General features: G+C 40.6%; 1 protein-coding gene across 5 annotated transcripts in view; it reads left to right on the top strand.

Annotated features, from left to right (window-relative positions):
• The window catches only part of mlxipl (MLX interacting protein like), a 31,696-nt gene extending 18,138 nt beyond the window's left edge, over positions 1-13,558 (top strand). For 2 of the 5 annotated variants that reach the window (XM_086309771.1, XM_086309773.1), the window contains 7 exons: positions 330-600; positions 6,998-7,113; positions 7,267-7,389; positions 7,592-7,719; positions 12,118-12,241; positions 12,936-13,065; positions 13,170-13,558. In XM_086309771.1, the coding sequence (XP_086165897.1) occupies positions 330-600; positions 6,998-7,113; positions 7,267-7,389; positions 7,592-7,719; positions 12,118-12,241; positions 12,936-13,065; positions 13,170-13,318 (1,041 nt within the window). In that variant the 3' untranslated portion in view covers positions 13,319-13,558. Of the gene's footprint in view, positions 1-329; positions 601-4,842; positions 7,114-7,266; positions 7,390-7,591; positions 7,720-12,117; positions 12,242-12,935; positions 13,066-13,169 lie in introns of those variants that run through there. The other 3 variants (XM_086309772.1, XM_086309774.1, XM_086309775.1) reach the window with 2 other exon arrangements.
• Positions 13,559-13,830: the final 272 nt, after the last annotated feature.

The raw sequence follows: 13,830 nt of genomic DNA, 5'->3' as shown, positions 1-13,830 counted from the left end.
TCGACAGTGCAGCCTAGGCGGAGTAGTCGAACACAGATTCACTGAGCGCTCAACACAGACAGCATCGTCAGAAGGAAAATTGATAAAATAAATTACAAATGTTGTATTGTTTGATACATCTGCGTACCGAACCGAAAGCACTGTATCGAACGGTTCAATACCGATACGAATATCGTTGCACCCCTAATATATATATATATATATATATATATATGCGCATGTGTTGGTTCAAACCTCTGCTCTAAATAGTCTGTGCCACATCCTTTCAGGGGAAAGTGATTTCATTTTTGTGAGACAGGTCTTCTAATTGGATACCATGTGTTGCTCAGCAGACAAGCAGAGGATCGCATGTAGGTGGACCGTCATCACAGCTGCAGCACGGGGCCGGTTGGTCGGTAGGGATCCCCGTGTTGACACCTCTGCAAAGCCAGAGTGCCACCCTGGGCCACAGTGGACCTCAAACTAGCACCTCCAGAGGCTCTGCTGTGTCTACCCGGCTTACCCACGGTACCTCAGACACTGGCACAACCCTCCTCGTTCCCAAGACTGAGAAGCTGTCACCTGTTCAGCTCTACAGCACTGACAGGAGCAGCTTAACTGGTAGGACCTCACTGCTTCAGGGAGTGATACAACCCCATTTATAAAAAAGTGGTACAGAAAGCAATGATTTGCAAATCTTAAAAACCCTTATTTGATTTACAGTAGAATGTGAAAAACATACCAGATGCTTAACTGTCAACAGGTCAGCACGATTTGATAGTTGTTGTTTTTTTTTTGTTTTTTTTGTTTGTTTTTTTTAAATCAAATGTGGGTTGTGCCCATGAAAAATGTGCCATCTTCTCTGCAAATGTCAAACAGCTTGTTCTGCTACTGACTCTTGTGTAGTGTCATTCATTAGAGTGGATAATTGAATTCTGAAGAAACAAACCATATCAGCAATTTAACAGTTTATCCATTTAACAAACAGGGACCTTAGTAACATGTGGAAGAACCATACACAGCCACAACAGCCTGGCACCACTTCCTCATTCTGGTCACCAGCTTGGACACACAGTGCTGTGGGATGGCATCACATTCTTCAGCCAGCATTTGTTGTAAGTCAGCCTGTGTGGTTATTAGGGATGGGTATCGAAAACCGGTTCTTGTTGAGAACCGGTTCCCACTGTTTCAATTCCTTGGAATTGTTTGCCATTTTTGCAAACGATTCCCTTATCGATTCCAGTCGCCCCAAATGACGTCACCACGTTGCGGAGCGTCATTTACCTGGCAGGAAACACAGCACCTAAGCGGCTCAAACGCTCAAAAGTTTGATTATACTTTACGAGAACGGATGACAACAGGGCAACTTGCAATACTTGCAAAGTAGATACTTCATTTAAGGGAGGAAACACTACGAATATGCAAAAGCATTTCCTCACAAAACACGCGATGACCTTAAATGAATGTCGTGTTTTTAATTCCGCTCCGGACTCGTGAATCTCAACCCAGCAGCAGCGGTAACGTTTGCACGTCCTCTCCCGTTAATGCGGCAGGTAAATAATCAACTAACAGTGCATATTATGTTAGCGCGATCTGCCTTATTACAAAACCTGCCATTACTGTGCATTTAGGTGATCGTGATGAGAGAGACAGACAGAGTCTGGCTCAGATGCTGCCAGTTCTCGCTGCAGTCTACCGGTAGCATCTCCTTTCAGGCCAGGATAGACAAATGTCACCGAGCAGTGACTAAGTTTGTGGTAAAAGGCTTGAACCCATTTGCCACAGCAGATGCCCCCGATTTTCGGTAAGTGAATGTGTTTAATTGTAGGCAGGGACATTACTGGATATTCTTGTGTAATTGCCACAGAACAATTTATGTTATACTTTGTTATTGCTACAGACGAATATTTATTTTATTATTTTACATTTACAATTTTTTTTTCCTGGGGACCCTGTGACACCCCATTGAAGAGCCGTAGGCTGGATCTCTTAAGATCTCACTGTTGGGTTTGTAAGGTCATGTTACTCCTAAATGTCTACCTTGTTCAAAGAGAAGATATAAAACAAAGTTCTAAGCTGATTAGCTTAGAACTTTGTTTTATAAAAAGGAGAACACTAAGGTCGATTGACCTTAGTGTTCTCCTTTAAAAAAAAAAAAAAAAAAAAAGAATCGATAAGAGAATCGATAAAGAATCGAATCGTTAAACAGAATCGAAAATGGAATCGGAATCGTGAAAATCTTATCAATACCCATCCCTAGTGGTTATGTTGGCTGTCTATGACTTGTTCCTTCAGACTTTAATCATCCAATACAATGAACAACATGGCATTTTTAGAGAAGTAAAGTTTTACATCGGTGCAACCCACTCAACCCACAAATGCATTTTCCTTGGAAATGTGGCTTTCCAGCAGTATAAAATTTATTGCCAGCAAGCATTATTACAACAAAGAAATAATCAACTAAGCACAAATTTAAGATTCCTACATTTTTTTGTTTTGTTTTAAAGAGAAAGGCAGCGATTCACCAATCAACAAAAAAACTCTCTTTAAATTACACAGCAGTGGAGAGTAGACTTTATCAAAGTAGATGTCTTTCTGAAAGCGCTGTAACTAAGTTTAAGAATATAATCCACCCACTGTTATCATCTTCAATGCCCTGTACCAACATAGAGCAGAGCAGCTATCTGAATACTACTCCAACAGAGGTCGATTATCTTGTTAATAATTTTACCTCCTCACTACGTACGACTCTGGATACTGTAGCTCCGGTGAAAACTAAGGTCTCTAATCAGAAGTACCTGACTCCGTGGCATAATTCTCAAACACGTAGCCTAAAGCAGATGTCTCGTAAGCTGGAGAGGGAATGCCGTGTCAAAAATTTAGAGGATCATCATTTAGCCTGGAGAAATAGGTTACTGACAAAAACTCAGAGCTCTTTTGAGCCAACCATCCCTTTAACATTAACTAGTAATGACTTCATGAACTTCTTCACAAAAAATATTTTTATCATTAGAGAAAAAATTACCAATAATCATCCCACAGATGTAATGTTATCTACAGCTACTCTTAGTAACATTGATGTTAAGTTAGACTCTTTTTCTCCAATTGATCTTTCTGAGTTAACTTCAATAATTACTTCCTCCAAACCATCAATGTGTCTTTTAGATCCCATTCGTACAAAACTGCTCAAAGTCCTGCCATTAATTAATTCTTCGATCTTAAATATGATCAACCTATCTCTAATAATCGGCTATGTACCACAGGCCTTCAAGGTGGCTGTAGTTAAACCTTTACTCAAAAAGCATCTCTAGACCCAGCAGCTAATTATAGGCCAATCTCCAACCTTCCTTTCATGTCAAAAATCCTTGAAAGAGTAGTTGTCAAACAGCTAACAGGTCATCTGCAGAGGAATGGTTTATTTGAAGAGTTTCAGTCAGGTTTCAGAGCTCATCACAGCACAGAAACAGCTTTAGTGAAGGTTACAAATGATCTTATGGCCTCTGACAGTGGACTCATCTCTGTGCTTGTCCTGCTAGACGTTAGTGCAGCATTCGATACTGTTGACCATAATATCCTATTAGCGCGATTAGAACATGCTGTAGGTATTACAGGTACTGCACTGCAGTGGTTTGTATCATATCTATCTAATAGACTCCAATTTGTACATGTAAATGGAGAGTCCTCTTCACACACTAAGGTTAATTATGGAGTTCCACAGGGTTCAGTGCTAGGACCAATTCTGTTTACATTATACATGCTTCCCTTAGGCAGCATCATTAGAAGACATAGTATTTTTACATTTTCACTGCTATGCTGATGACACCTAACTCTATCTATCCATGAAGCCAGATAACACACACCAATTAGTTAAACTGCAGGAATGTCTTAAAGACATAAAGACCTGGATGGCCGCTAACGTTCTGCTTCTTAATTCAGATAAAACTGAGGTTATTGTACTCGGCCCTGGAAATCTTAGAAATATGGTATTTAACCAGATTCTTACTCTGGATGGCATTACCTTGGCCTCCAGCAACGCTGTGAGGAACGTTGGTGTGATTTTTGACCAGGATATGTCCTTCAACGCACATATTAAACAAATATGTAAGACTGTGTTCTTCCATTTGCGCAACATCTCTAAAATTAGAAATATCCTGTCTCAGAGTGACGCTGAAAAACTAGTTCATGCATTTATTACTTCCAGGCTGGACTACTGCAATTCATTATTATCAGGATGTCCAAAAAACTTGCTGAAAAGCCTTCAGTTAATCCAAAATGCTGCAGCAAGAGTACTGACAGGGACTAGAAAGAGAGAGCATATTTCTCCTGTTTTGGCTTCCCTTTATTGGCTTCCTGTTAAATCCAGAATTGAATTCAAAATCGGGCTCCTCACATACAAGGTCTTAAATAATCAGGCCCCATCTTATCTTAATGACCTTGTAGTACCATATCATCCTATTAGAGTACTTCGCTCTCGCTCTGCAGGCCTACTTGTTGTTCCTAGAGTATTTAAAAGTAGAATGGGAGGGAGAGCCTTCAGTTTTCAGGCCCCTCTTCTGTGGAACCAGCTTCCAGTTTGGATTCGGGAGACAGACACTATCTCTACTTTTAAGATTAGGCTTAAAACTTTCCTTTTTGCTAAAGCATATAGTTAGGGCTGGACCAGGTGACCCTGAATCCTTAGTTATTAGTTAACTAAGGATTAGTTAACTAATAACTAGTTATTCTGCAATAGACGTAGGCTGCCGGGGATTCCCATGATGCATTGAGTTTTTCCTTTTTAGTCACCTTTCTCACTCACTATGTGTTAATAGACATCTCTGCATTGAATCATATCTGTTATTAATTTCTGCCTCTCTTCCACAGCATGTCTTTTATCTTGTCTTCCTTCTCTCACCCCAACCGGTCGCAGCAGATGGCCGCCCCTCCCTGAGCCTGGTTTTGCCGGAGGTTTCTTCCTGTTAAAAGGGAGTTTTTCCTTCCCACTGTCGCCAAAGTGCTTGCTCATAGGGGGTCATATGATTGTTGGGTTTTTCTCTGTATCTATGAAGCTCCTTGAGGCGACTTTTGTTGTGATTTGGCGCTATATAAATAAAATTGAATTGAATTGAATTAAATTATGGGCCAATATTAAAGTAATGTTCATCAGCATAAAAGAAGTATGAAGACCTTGACTGTCTCTTGACTACTGGTACATTACATAATATCATCAAAAGAGTCTGAGAATGGAGAAATCTCTGTGTTTAAGGGGCAGCACTGATAATAAATACTGGATGCCTGTGATCTTCAGGCTCAGGCGGCACTGCATTAAAAACGTGAATGTAGTCAGGAACACTTCCTGAAACCTTAAAGCTCTGATGTGCAAAGAAGAAGCGGTATGTGAACAAGAAAGTGGTGTCATTTTAACATTGAATACACAAGCAGCTGTTAAAGAATGTTACTGTAAACATTAAAAGTCACAGAGCACAATCTGACTGCTTCAAAATATAAATATTTGTTGTGCTGTGACAGGAGCTGACAACTAACTAATAAGAGATTCACTTGCAGAAACTAATGAGCAGCTGATAAATGAGTTTATTCTTTTAGAACCAAAGTTATTTTGAAAATCAGTTTTCCTGCTTGAGCACTGCAGAGTAAATGTTATTTTAATTATTTATTAATCTGCAGCTCATGACCAAAAAGAGAAACTAAATCTAAATGGTCAATCTTAATTTGCAAAGTGTTGCTTTGTTATCAGTGTCACAGTCTGGCGAGGGCAGACTGTAGGTGTTGGCAAAAGGACCCAAACGCAACTCCATAAACTGAACGTGGCGTAGATTTAACAGAAAATAAGCCGTTTATTGAGGCCAGCAAAAGGGGAGTACAAACAGCAGGACACAGGTGAACACTAAACCATAGCCTAAACTGGGTGAACTAAAGCTAAACATGAAAAACCTTAAACGTGGTGAACTGACATAGAATGCTGACGTGAGGGTATGGATGAGCAGACGACCTGACAAATGACATGCAAAAACAGAGGACTTAAATACACACATGAGGTGATCAGGGGAAGTGGAGACACATGAGGAAACAGCTGACTAACATGAACCTAATGACAGGAGCAGTGAAGCTAAATACAAAGAACCAAGAACACACGACTCCTTCCAAAATAAAACAGGAAACATAATGAAACGCAGACATGACAACCAGAACTTGACAAGGTAAGACACAGACATGAAACACATGAAGAGCAGGGGAGACTTAACATGGATTGGAAACACGAGGGGGAATTAATAAGAACTAAAATCACCTAGGCATGGTAACAAATGAACTTAGAAAACCTGAAGGGCTTAACATAAACTATAAACATCAAAATGAACTAAAACTCAAAACACTGGGTCATAAGACCCAGGACCGTGACAATCAGACTTCTGTGGAGTCTCAAATCTAAACTCATCAATCAATAAAGAATGTTATTTTCAGCCATCCCAAGTCCGTTTACAGTGCACCCTCACTATTTAACAATTATATCTATTTATGGTTGATGGACATTTTGTCAGTTTTGGTGACCCAAATTTATTACACAGCCTATTCAAAAACCTATCATGATAAAAAGTATCATATAGTGTAACAGTGTATCAGTTTAATAGTTTTTGGCCTCTGCACAGTTGGGGGCTGGGCTGCTACAAGCCACTTAGCAACCCACCCCCAACCCAAGCTCCTCCTTTACCGCTCTCCTCACCTTCACCTTTCCTGTTATGAATATTGAGTGGCACATTGAATGCAAAGCCCCAGAGGAGAGCCATTATACCAAAGATAATAACTGCAGATAAAAATATCAATCTTCTTTTGAGCGTACTGGTCCTGACTAAAACTGTACTGCTGAAGCCTTAATTAAATGCCAGCATCCACAGCCACAACATGTCTAGCTGATTTAATGGATTAAAAACTCATTACTGCAGGGTTTGACGCACATAGGTGCATCTGATTTCCAACAAATATAATACATAAATGTCATGTATGTTATTTATTTTTTCTCTAGTTAATTTTCCAACACATCAAGGACAAACATCACCACCAAACCCTCTAGACAAAGCCTCCAACCCAGAGTCTCCACACTCAGGGTTCTCAGGATATGGAAAGCTAGAATCAAGTAAGGTAGGACGTCCTGGATATATTCTTTTTTATACATATAAATATAATCAAGTCCTTGTTAAGTGATGAGTGAGAACATAGGAGTCTTATTGTTATCTCAGTATGAGAATGTGTGTGAAGTGTGACAAATATATTTCTGAGCTCTGCTGTGCGCAGCAAACAGACACCAGGAGGATAACTCACATCTCAGCAGAGCAGAAGAGGCGTTTCAACATCAAACTGGGATTTGACACTTTACATAACCTCGTGACAACACTCAGCTCTCAGCCAAGCATAAAGGTACTGTGAAAACGTGTGCTGCTGCATTTTAGATGGATATGCTGAAAGTTGGAGGCAGATTGTAATATGTAACATGCAAATGCTAAGTCTTAGCATTAACAGTGCAACCAGATTTGAGCTTGTCGATTTAAATAATTATTCATAATGGTGAATAATTTTTGTATATGATTAATGTATGGTAATCCCTCTCTGCTGTGTGCAGATCAGCAAAGCCACCACACTGCAGAAGACCGCCGAGTACATCACTAAGATGCAGCAGGAGAGAGCTCAGCTGCATGAGGAAGCTCAGAAACTGAAAGAGGAGATTCAGCTCCTGAACACTGCCATCAAGTGAGACCTTTAGCTAAGCTCAACCTCTGCCTGTGCATATGTGAGCAGGCATGTAGGTGTATGCAGTGTTGGGAAGGTTACTTTTAAAATGTATTCCACTACAGATTACAAAATACATGCCCCAAAATGTATTTTGGGGCATGTATTCCGTTATGTTACTCAACGAGAGTAACGTATTCTGAGTACTTAGGAGTACTTAATATATTATCATGCTTTTTACAACTACATGAATATTGCTGTGTGATTTATTACTATCAGTGTTGGGGAGTAACGGAATACATGTACCGCTGTTACGTATTTAAAATACAAAATATGAGTAACTGTATTCCGTTACAGTTACCGTTTAAAAGGGTGGTATTCAGAATACAGTTAATTTATTCAAATAAATGGATTACACTGCGTTACTTTCCTGTTTCATATTGTAGCGGGTCAGGACTGTTTGGGTTTTGTTTGACAGCTACGTTCTGTTGTTCCAGGCGGCAGCGTTACGGTTGCCATGGTTACAGGGCGACGCTCTCTCTCTCTCTCTGCGGCTGTGTGTTTCCTGGGTGAGAGAGCACCTTTTCGTTGTTGTTGTTGTTGTGCTAAGCTAACAGGCAGAATGCTACAAGCATAGCTCTAAAGAATGTAGCATCATGGGGAGTGTAGTCCGTGTTGCAGGGAGAATGGACTGCCATACACGTTATGGGTCTGTGAGCGCGAGGAGGGAGAAAAAGGGGAGTGGAAAGGTACGAGTTGTCATCGAGGAAAAACGGGAGCTGGAAGCATGTAAATATAATAAGAACCACTTCAGTCAAGAAGAGTGCCTGACGAGCCCAGTTGTAAGTAAGCTATTAAGACTCTACTGTACACCGTGTTCGTGTTTTCCTCCGAAAACAATAAGTTCCGTTGGAGCAGTCTTTCAACGCCTCTCTCTGTCTCTTGCAAGAAAAGTTGACCCACACAACAAAGTAAAGCTATTTTTCGGCTACGAGCCGACAGGGACCCCGCCGTATTAGTCAGAGGTCCCTTTACTACAGTTCGGAGTCGCGGACCTTCAGTAATAGTAATAAATAACACAGCAATAGTAGTCAAAGGAGCTTGCAAAGAAAAGCGTCTGGACTTCTTTAAGTTGCTTGAAGACGTTTCACCTCTCATCCGAGAAGCTTCTTCAGTTCTAAGGTCAAATGGTGGAGAGTCCCAGATATAAACCTAGTGGGAGTATCCCCCCACAGAGGGACAAAAGGACCCCGTGATGATCCTCTAATCGCCTGAGCCAAGGTGTGAAACTGGGTGTGGGTCCCAATCAGCCAGAGTTTTGGGTGTGTTCATTGTGAAACCTGGCCCCACCTTATCACGTGAATTCCTGAGGTCAGATGGCCCAGGATGTGAGTGGGCATTAAGGCGTCTGGGAAGGGATCTCAAAACTGGATTATAGATGGCAGAGAGTTGGTGTCGTAAACCCCCGCCTCTGTTCAAAGATGGTCGCTCACAGTGGACATAGATGGCTTCTTTCACTCCTCTTTCAAACCATCTGTCCTCTCTGTCCAAAATGTGAACATTGGCATCCTCGAAAGAGTGTCCTTTATCCTTAAGATGCAGATGGACTGCTGAGTCTTGTCCTGTGGAGGTGGCTCTTCTATGTTGTGCCATGCGCTTGTGAAGTGGCTGTTTGGTCTCTCCAATGTAGAGGTCTGGGCATTCCTCGCTGCACTGTACAGCATACACCACATTGTTAACCAGTTTTTGTCTGAGCGTGTTGCTGGGTCTGAAATGCACCGGGATGTCATGCTTGGAGAAAACTCTCCTGTGTTTTTCTGATACACCGGCTACATAGGGGATGACAATGTTGTTGCGTCTATCCTTCTTATCCTCCCTCGCTGGTGTCTGGTCTTCTTTTCTGTGCCTCTTTGCTGACTTTAAGAACGCCCATTTAGGATAGCCGCACGTTTTGAGTGCTTCCTTTACATGTGTGTGTTCCTTCTTTTTTCCTTCAGGCTTAGAGGGAACATGTTCTGCCCGGTGGTGTAGGGTCCTAATTACCCCAAGTTTGTGTTCCAAAGGGAGATGGGAGTCAAAGAGGAGGTACTCACACACACGGACCAGTACCTCCTCTTTGACTCCCATCACCCTTTCTGAGAACCTTCACAGACACACAGCAATAGTACATTCACGTTGTTGTAAAAAGCATGATAATATATTAAGTAATCCAAAGTATTCCGAATACGTTACTGTCATTGAGTAACGTAACGGAATACGTTACAGAATACATTTTGGGGCATGTATTCTGTATTCTGTAATGGAATACATTTTAAAAGTAACCTTCCCAACACTGATTACTATTACTGAAGGTTACTCGCCATACCAATTCCAATTAGATTTTTAAATCTTAATATAAAACGAGTAACAGTAGGGCGGACATTAGGTAAGGCTGCACTTTTTGCATATGTGAGCAGGCATATGCTCACATATGTGTAGAAAACTATTCCGCGCATATATAAAACAGGTCCGCGGCTCCGAAACATAGTAAAATGGTAAATGGTAAATGGCCTGCATTTGTATAGCGCTTTTCTAGTCCATAGGACCCCAAAGCGCTTTACACTACATTCAGTCATCCACCCATTCACACACACATTCACACATAGCAAGCTACATTGTAGCCACAGCTGCCCTGGGGCGCACTGACAGAGGCGAGGCTGCCGGACACAGGCGCCACCGGGCCCTCTGACCACCACCAGTAAAGGGACCTCTAGCTAATACGTCGGGTTCCGTGTCGGGCTCGTAACTGAAAACTAGCTTTACTTTGTTGTCTGGGTCAACTTTGCTAGCGAGAGACAGAGAGAGGCGTTGAAAGGCTGCTCCAATGGAACTTACTGTTTTGGAGTAAAACACGAACACAGTGTACTGTCGAGTCTTAATAGCTTACTTACAAGTGGGCTGGTCAGGCACTCTTTTGGTTGTAGTGGTTCTTATTATATTTACATGCTTCCATCTCCTGTTTCTGGTCAGTAACACCTCGTACTTTTCGACTCTCCTTTTTTTTTCCTCCCTCGCCAGACACATAACGTGTATGGCAGTCCATTCTCACTGCAGCACGGACTACACTGCCCATGAGCCTACATTCTTTAGGGCTATGCCTGTAAATATTTAGGGGCCACAAGTAAGGATGACATGGGCCGTGAGAATGAGACACAGGCATTAGAGCCTCTTAATCTGTGTTTTGTTTGGGTTTCCACTGGCCTGGAATTACCAAAAGTAGAGAGGGCATAGCCTTACATATAAAACAGGAAAAGACCACCATGTAATCCATTTATTTCAACAAAGAAACTGTATTCTAAATACCACCTTTTTAAACGGTAACTTTAACGGAATACAGTTACTCATATTTTGTATTTTAAATATGTTACGCTGGTACATGTATTCCGTTGTATTCCTTGTATTCCCAACACTGTTTGCGTATACTTTTAATGATTTCTTTGAGCTGTTCCTTTGCCAGGGTAGAAAGATTTCCCAGCATGCATGTTTAATAATTTCAAAAAGTTTGAATTTGTTCAGGATTTTCGCTGATCCACAAATAGTCAAATTATACATTCAGGCTCAAATATATACATACACTCACTTGTATCTTTTAAAAGGTCAAGGCCAAGGTATATTAACTTCTCATTAGTGATCATGATGGACTACAACTGGTAGTTTCCTCCTTCCTGTCCTTGCCAGCATATAAAAAAACTTATTTTACAGAACTCATTGGATTAACCAATACTCAGAACAATGGGTGTATCTAAAGTCAAAGCAACTCAAAATCAAAGGTGAACTGCAGGTTTACACAAGTTGGGAAAAGCTCTTGGAGTCATTAACAAACATTTGCAGATTCCAAAATCAGCACTTCAGACAACTGTATGTAATTCACAAGTTTCAGTATTCAGGTGTGTCACCACTGTTCTAATTTGTGGACTATGCTTTAAAACCCGGTGAGTGTGAGGAAACCAGTTTAAATGCATGCTACCGAGTCTGCCAAGAAGAGTGGTCAAATATATAGCCACAGTTATGCTAGATGGTTGTTAAGGGTTACCAAAGACATCTGGTCAAGGTGCAGCTTGCTAAGGGACATTTAATCAAATTGTTTAGGTTGTGTGTATATATTTCAGTCTGAATGTATAATTTGCCTATTTGTGGTTCAGAAAAACTTTTTTTTTTTTTTTTTTTTGGTTGGTTGGTTTTTTTGTTTGTTTGGTATTTTTTGAAAGTCATTAAGGATGTATGCTGTAAATCATTAATCCCTGGAAAAAACTCAAAGAAATTATTAAAAAAAACAAAACAAATTGCCATGACATTGCAGTTTTCAACAATCCAATCTTACCCTGCTGACATGAAGATGCTCTGGACTGCTTTGTTGACTTGGTTTATTTCTTGGTGCAGTACGTGCCAGCAGCAGCTACCAGCCACCGGTGTCCCCATCACACGCCAGCGCTTTGACCACATGAGGGAGAAGTTCAGGGAGTATGTCCGCACACAGACTCTGCAAAACTGGAAGTTCTGGATCGTATCCTTATGCATGTAAATGTGTGAAATGTTCATTGGAACAAAAAAATGCCACAAACTTAAAAAAGGTTAGACAAAACAAATGACAGCAGTATAATTGGAGGCTGAGTAAATGTTCCACTCTATTCCTGTGGGAAATTCCTATATTTCACATTGTTTCAAAACACCATTGGTGAGAATCCAAATAATGTTCAATAAATACACTTTGGTACAGTACATTTCCAGGCCTGGGCTTGTTACACATTTCATATTTAACAATATAGCTGTAGTTTAACTTGTAGTTTAGTTTAGTGTGGTATATAGTTTAGAAAAAGCAAAGTTATTTTCAATTTGGGTGTCTCTTAGCTGATGAAGTCTGCCCACTTTTGCTTCATATGCTGCAGATGAAAATGAATGGTCTTTTGATAGTAGTAGTATTAATTAAACCATTAAAAACACTTTATTAATGCAGTGCTGTTCTCAGTGACATGTCCCTTTAGCACAGTAAAGGTGGGCACTGTGGTTTATTTTGTGTTTCATACACTCGCATGTCCACTTATTGTTGACATGTGTTATGAGATTTTTAAAGAATGTCTGACATATTTAAACTGTGGAAGCCAGTTGAAGCAAAAAAAAAAATGCATATATTAAGCAAGATATAAAATAAAGCCAAGTTTATCCTTTTATCACTACATCTTTCCTCAACTTGGTGTCAGTTCAGTATCATCATGGAGCCGCTGTTTGAGTCATATAATGGAATGGTGTCAACTGCCAGTGTGGAGGACCTTTGTCGATCCACTCTGACCTGGATGGATCAGCACTGTTCACTGCCTGCTCTAAGACCCAGTGAGTCACATATACCTGCAAATCTCAACTGCCCACACTTACAGCCAGCATGATAGCAAGAATAGTTAACTTGTTTTTGTACTTTCCTCACATGTTCTCTTCAGTGGTTCTGAGTTCACTCCGTCTCTTGAGTACCACCACGGCCATCCTGACAGATCCCAGCCTACTGCCCGAGCAAGCCACACTCGCTGTCACCCAGGGTGACCCTGCTGCTGCCCTGGACCACTCCTTACAGCCTGCCCCTCGGCAGTAATATACACCCCATGTTACCTTTGAAGAACAGCGTGAACGGAAACCCTTCAGAAGGCAGAGGAGACCACATATTAGAGAGCAGCCTGTGGAATGATTAAAAAAACACTCGGCTCAGAGACTTTTAAAAATGCATCAGATTCTCAATAAAAACTCACTATCTGCAAAAAAAAAAAAAAGTACTCCAGTATACCCAACAGTCATAGAAATGTTATCCATGTGTGTGTATATGTATATATATATATATATATATATATATATATATATATATATATATATATATATAGCTATAGCAGAGTATACTGACTGCCAGAGCTCTTAAAAACACTGACCTGTTAAAATGCTGAATAATAAATTATTCTCTGACCTGCTTGCCACACATGTAAGTGTGATAAGCATTGGCTCTTTCAATTATGCAGGTCAATTATAAATCATTCTCCTAATAAGCAAAAGAAACCTATTTTGGACCCGGGATGGTACAGAAATCCCTTTGGGGTTACAAGGTAAAAAATCAAC

The sequence above is a fragment of the Aulonocara sp. 'chitande type north' Nkhata Bay genome, linkage group LG10 (assembly GCF_057382095.1).
Source record: "Aulonocara sp. 'chitande type north' Nkhata Bay isolate Kocher_YH1m ecotype deep benthic linkage group LG10, A_spYH_male_GT1.1, whole genome shotgun sequence".
In the NCBI taxonomy this organism is placed as follows: Eukaryota; Metazoa; Chordata; class Actinopteri; order Cichliformes; family Cichlidae; genus Aulonocara; species Aulonocara sp. 'chitande type north' Nkhata Bay.
The sequence above is the reverse complement of the archived record's forward strand: the minus strand, read 5'-3'. Positions and strand labels throughout refer to the sequence as shown.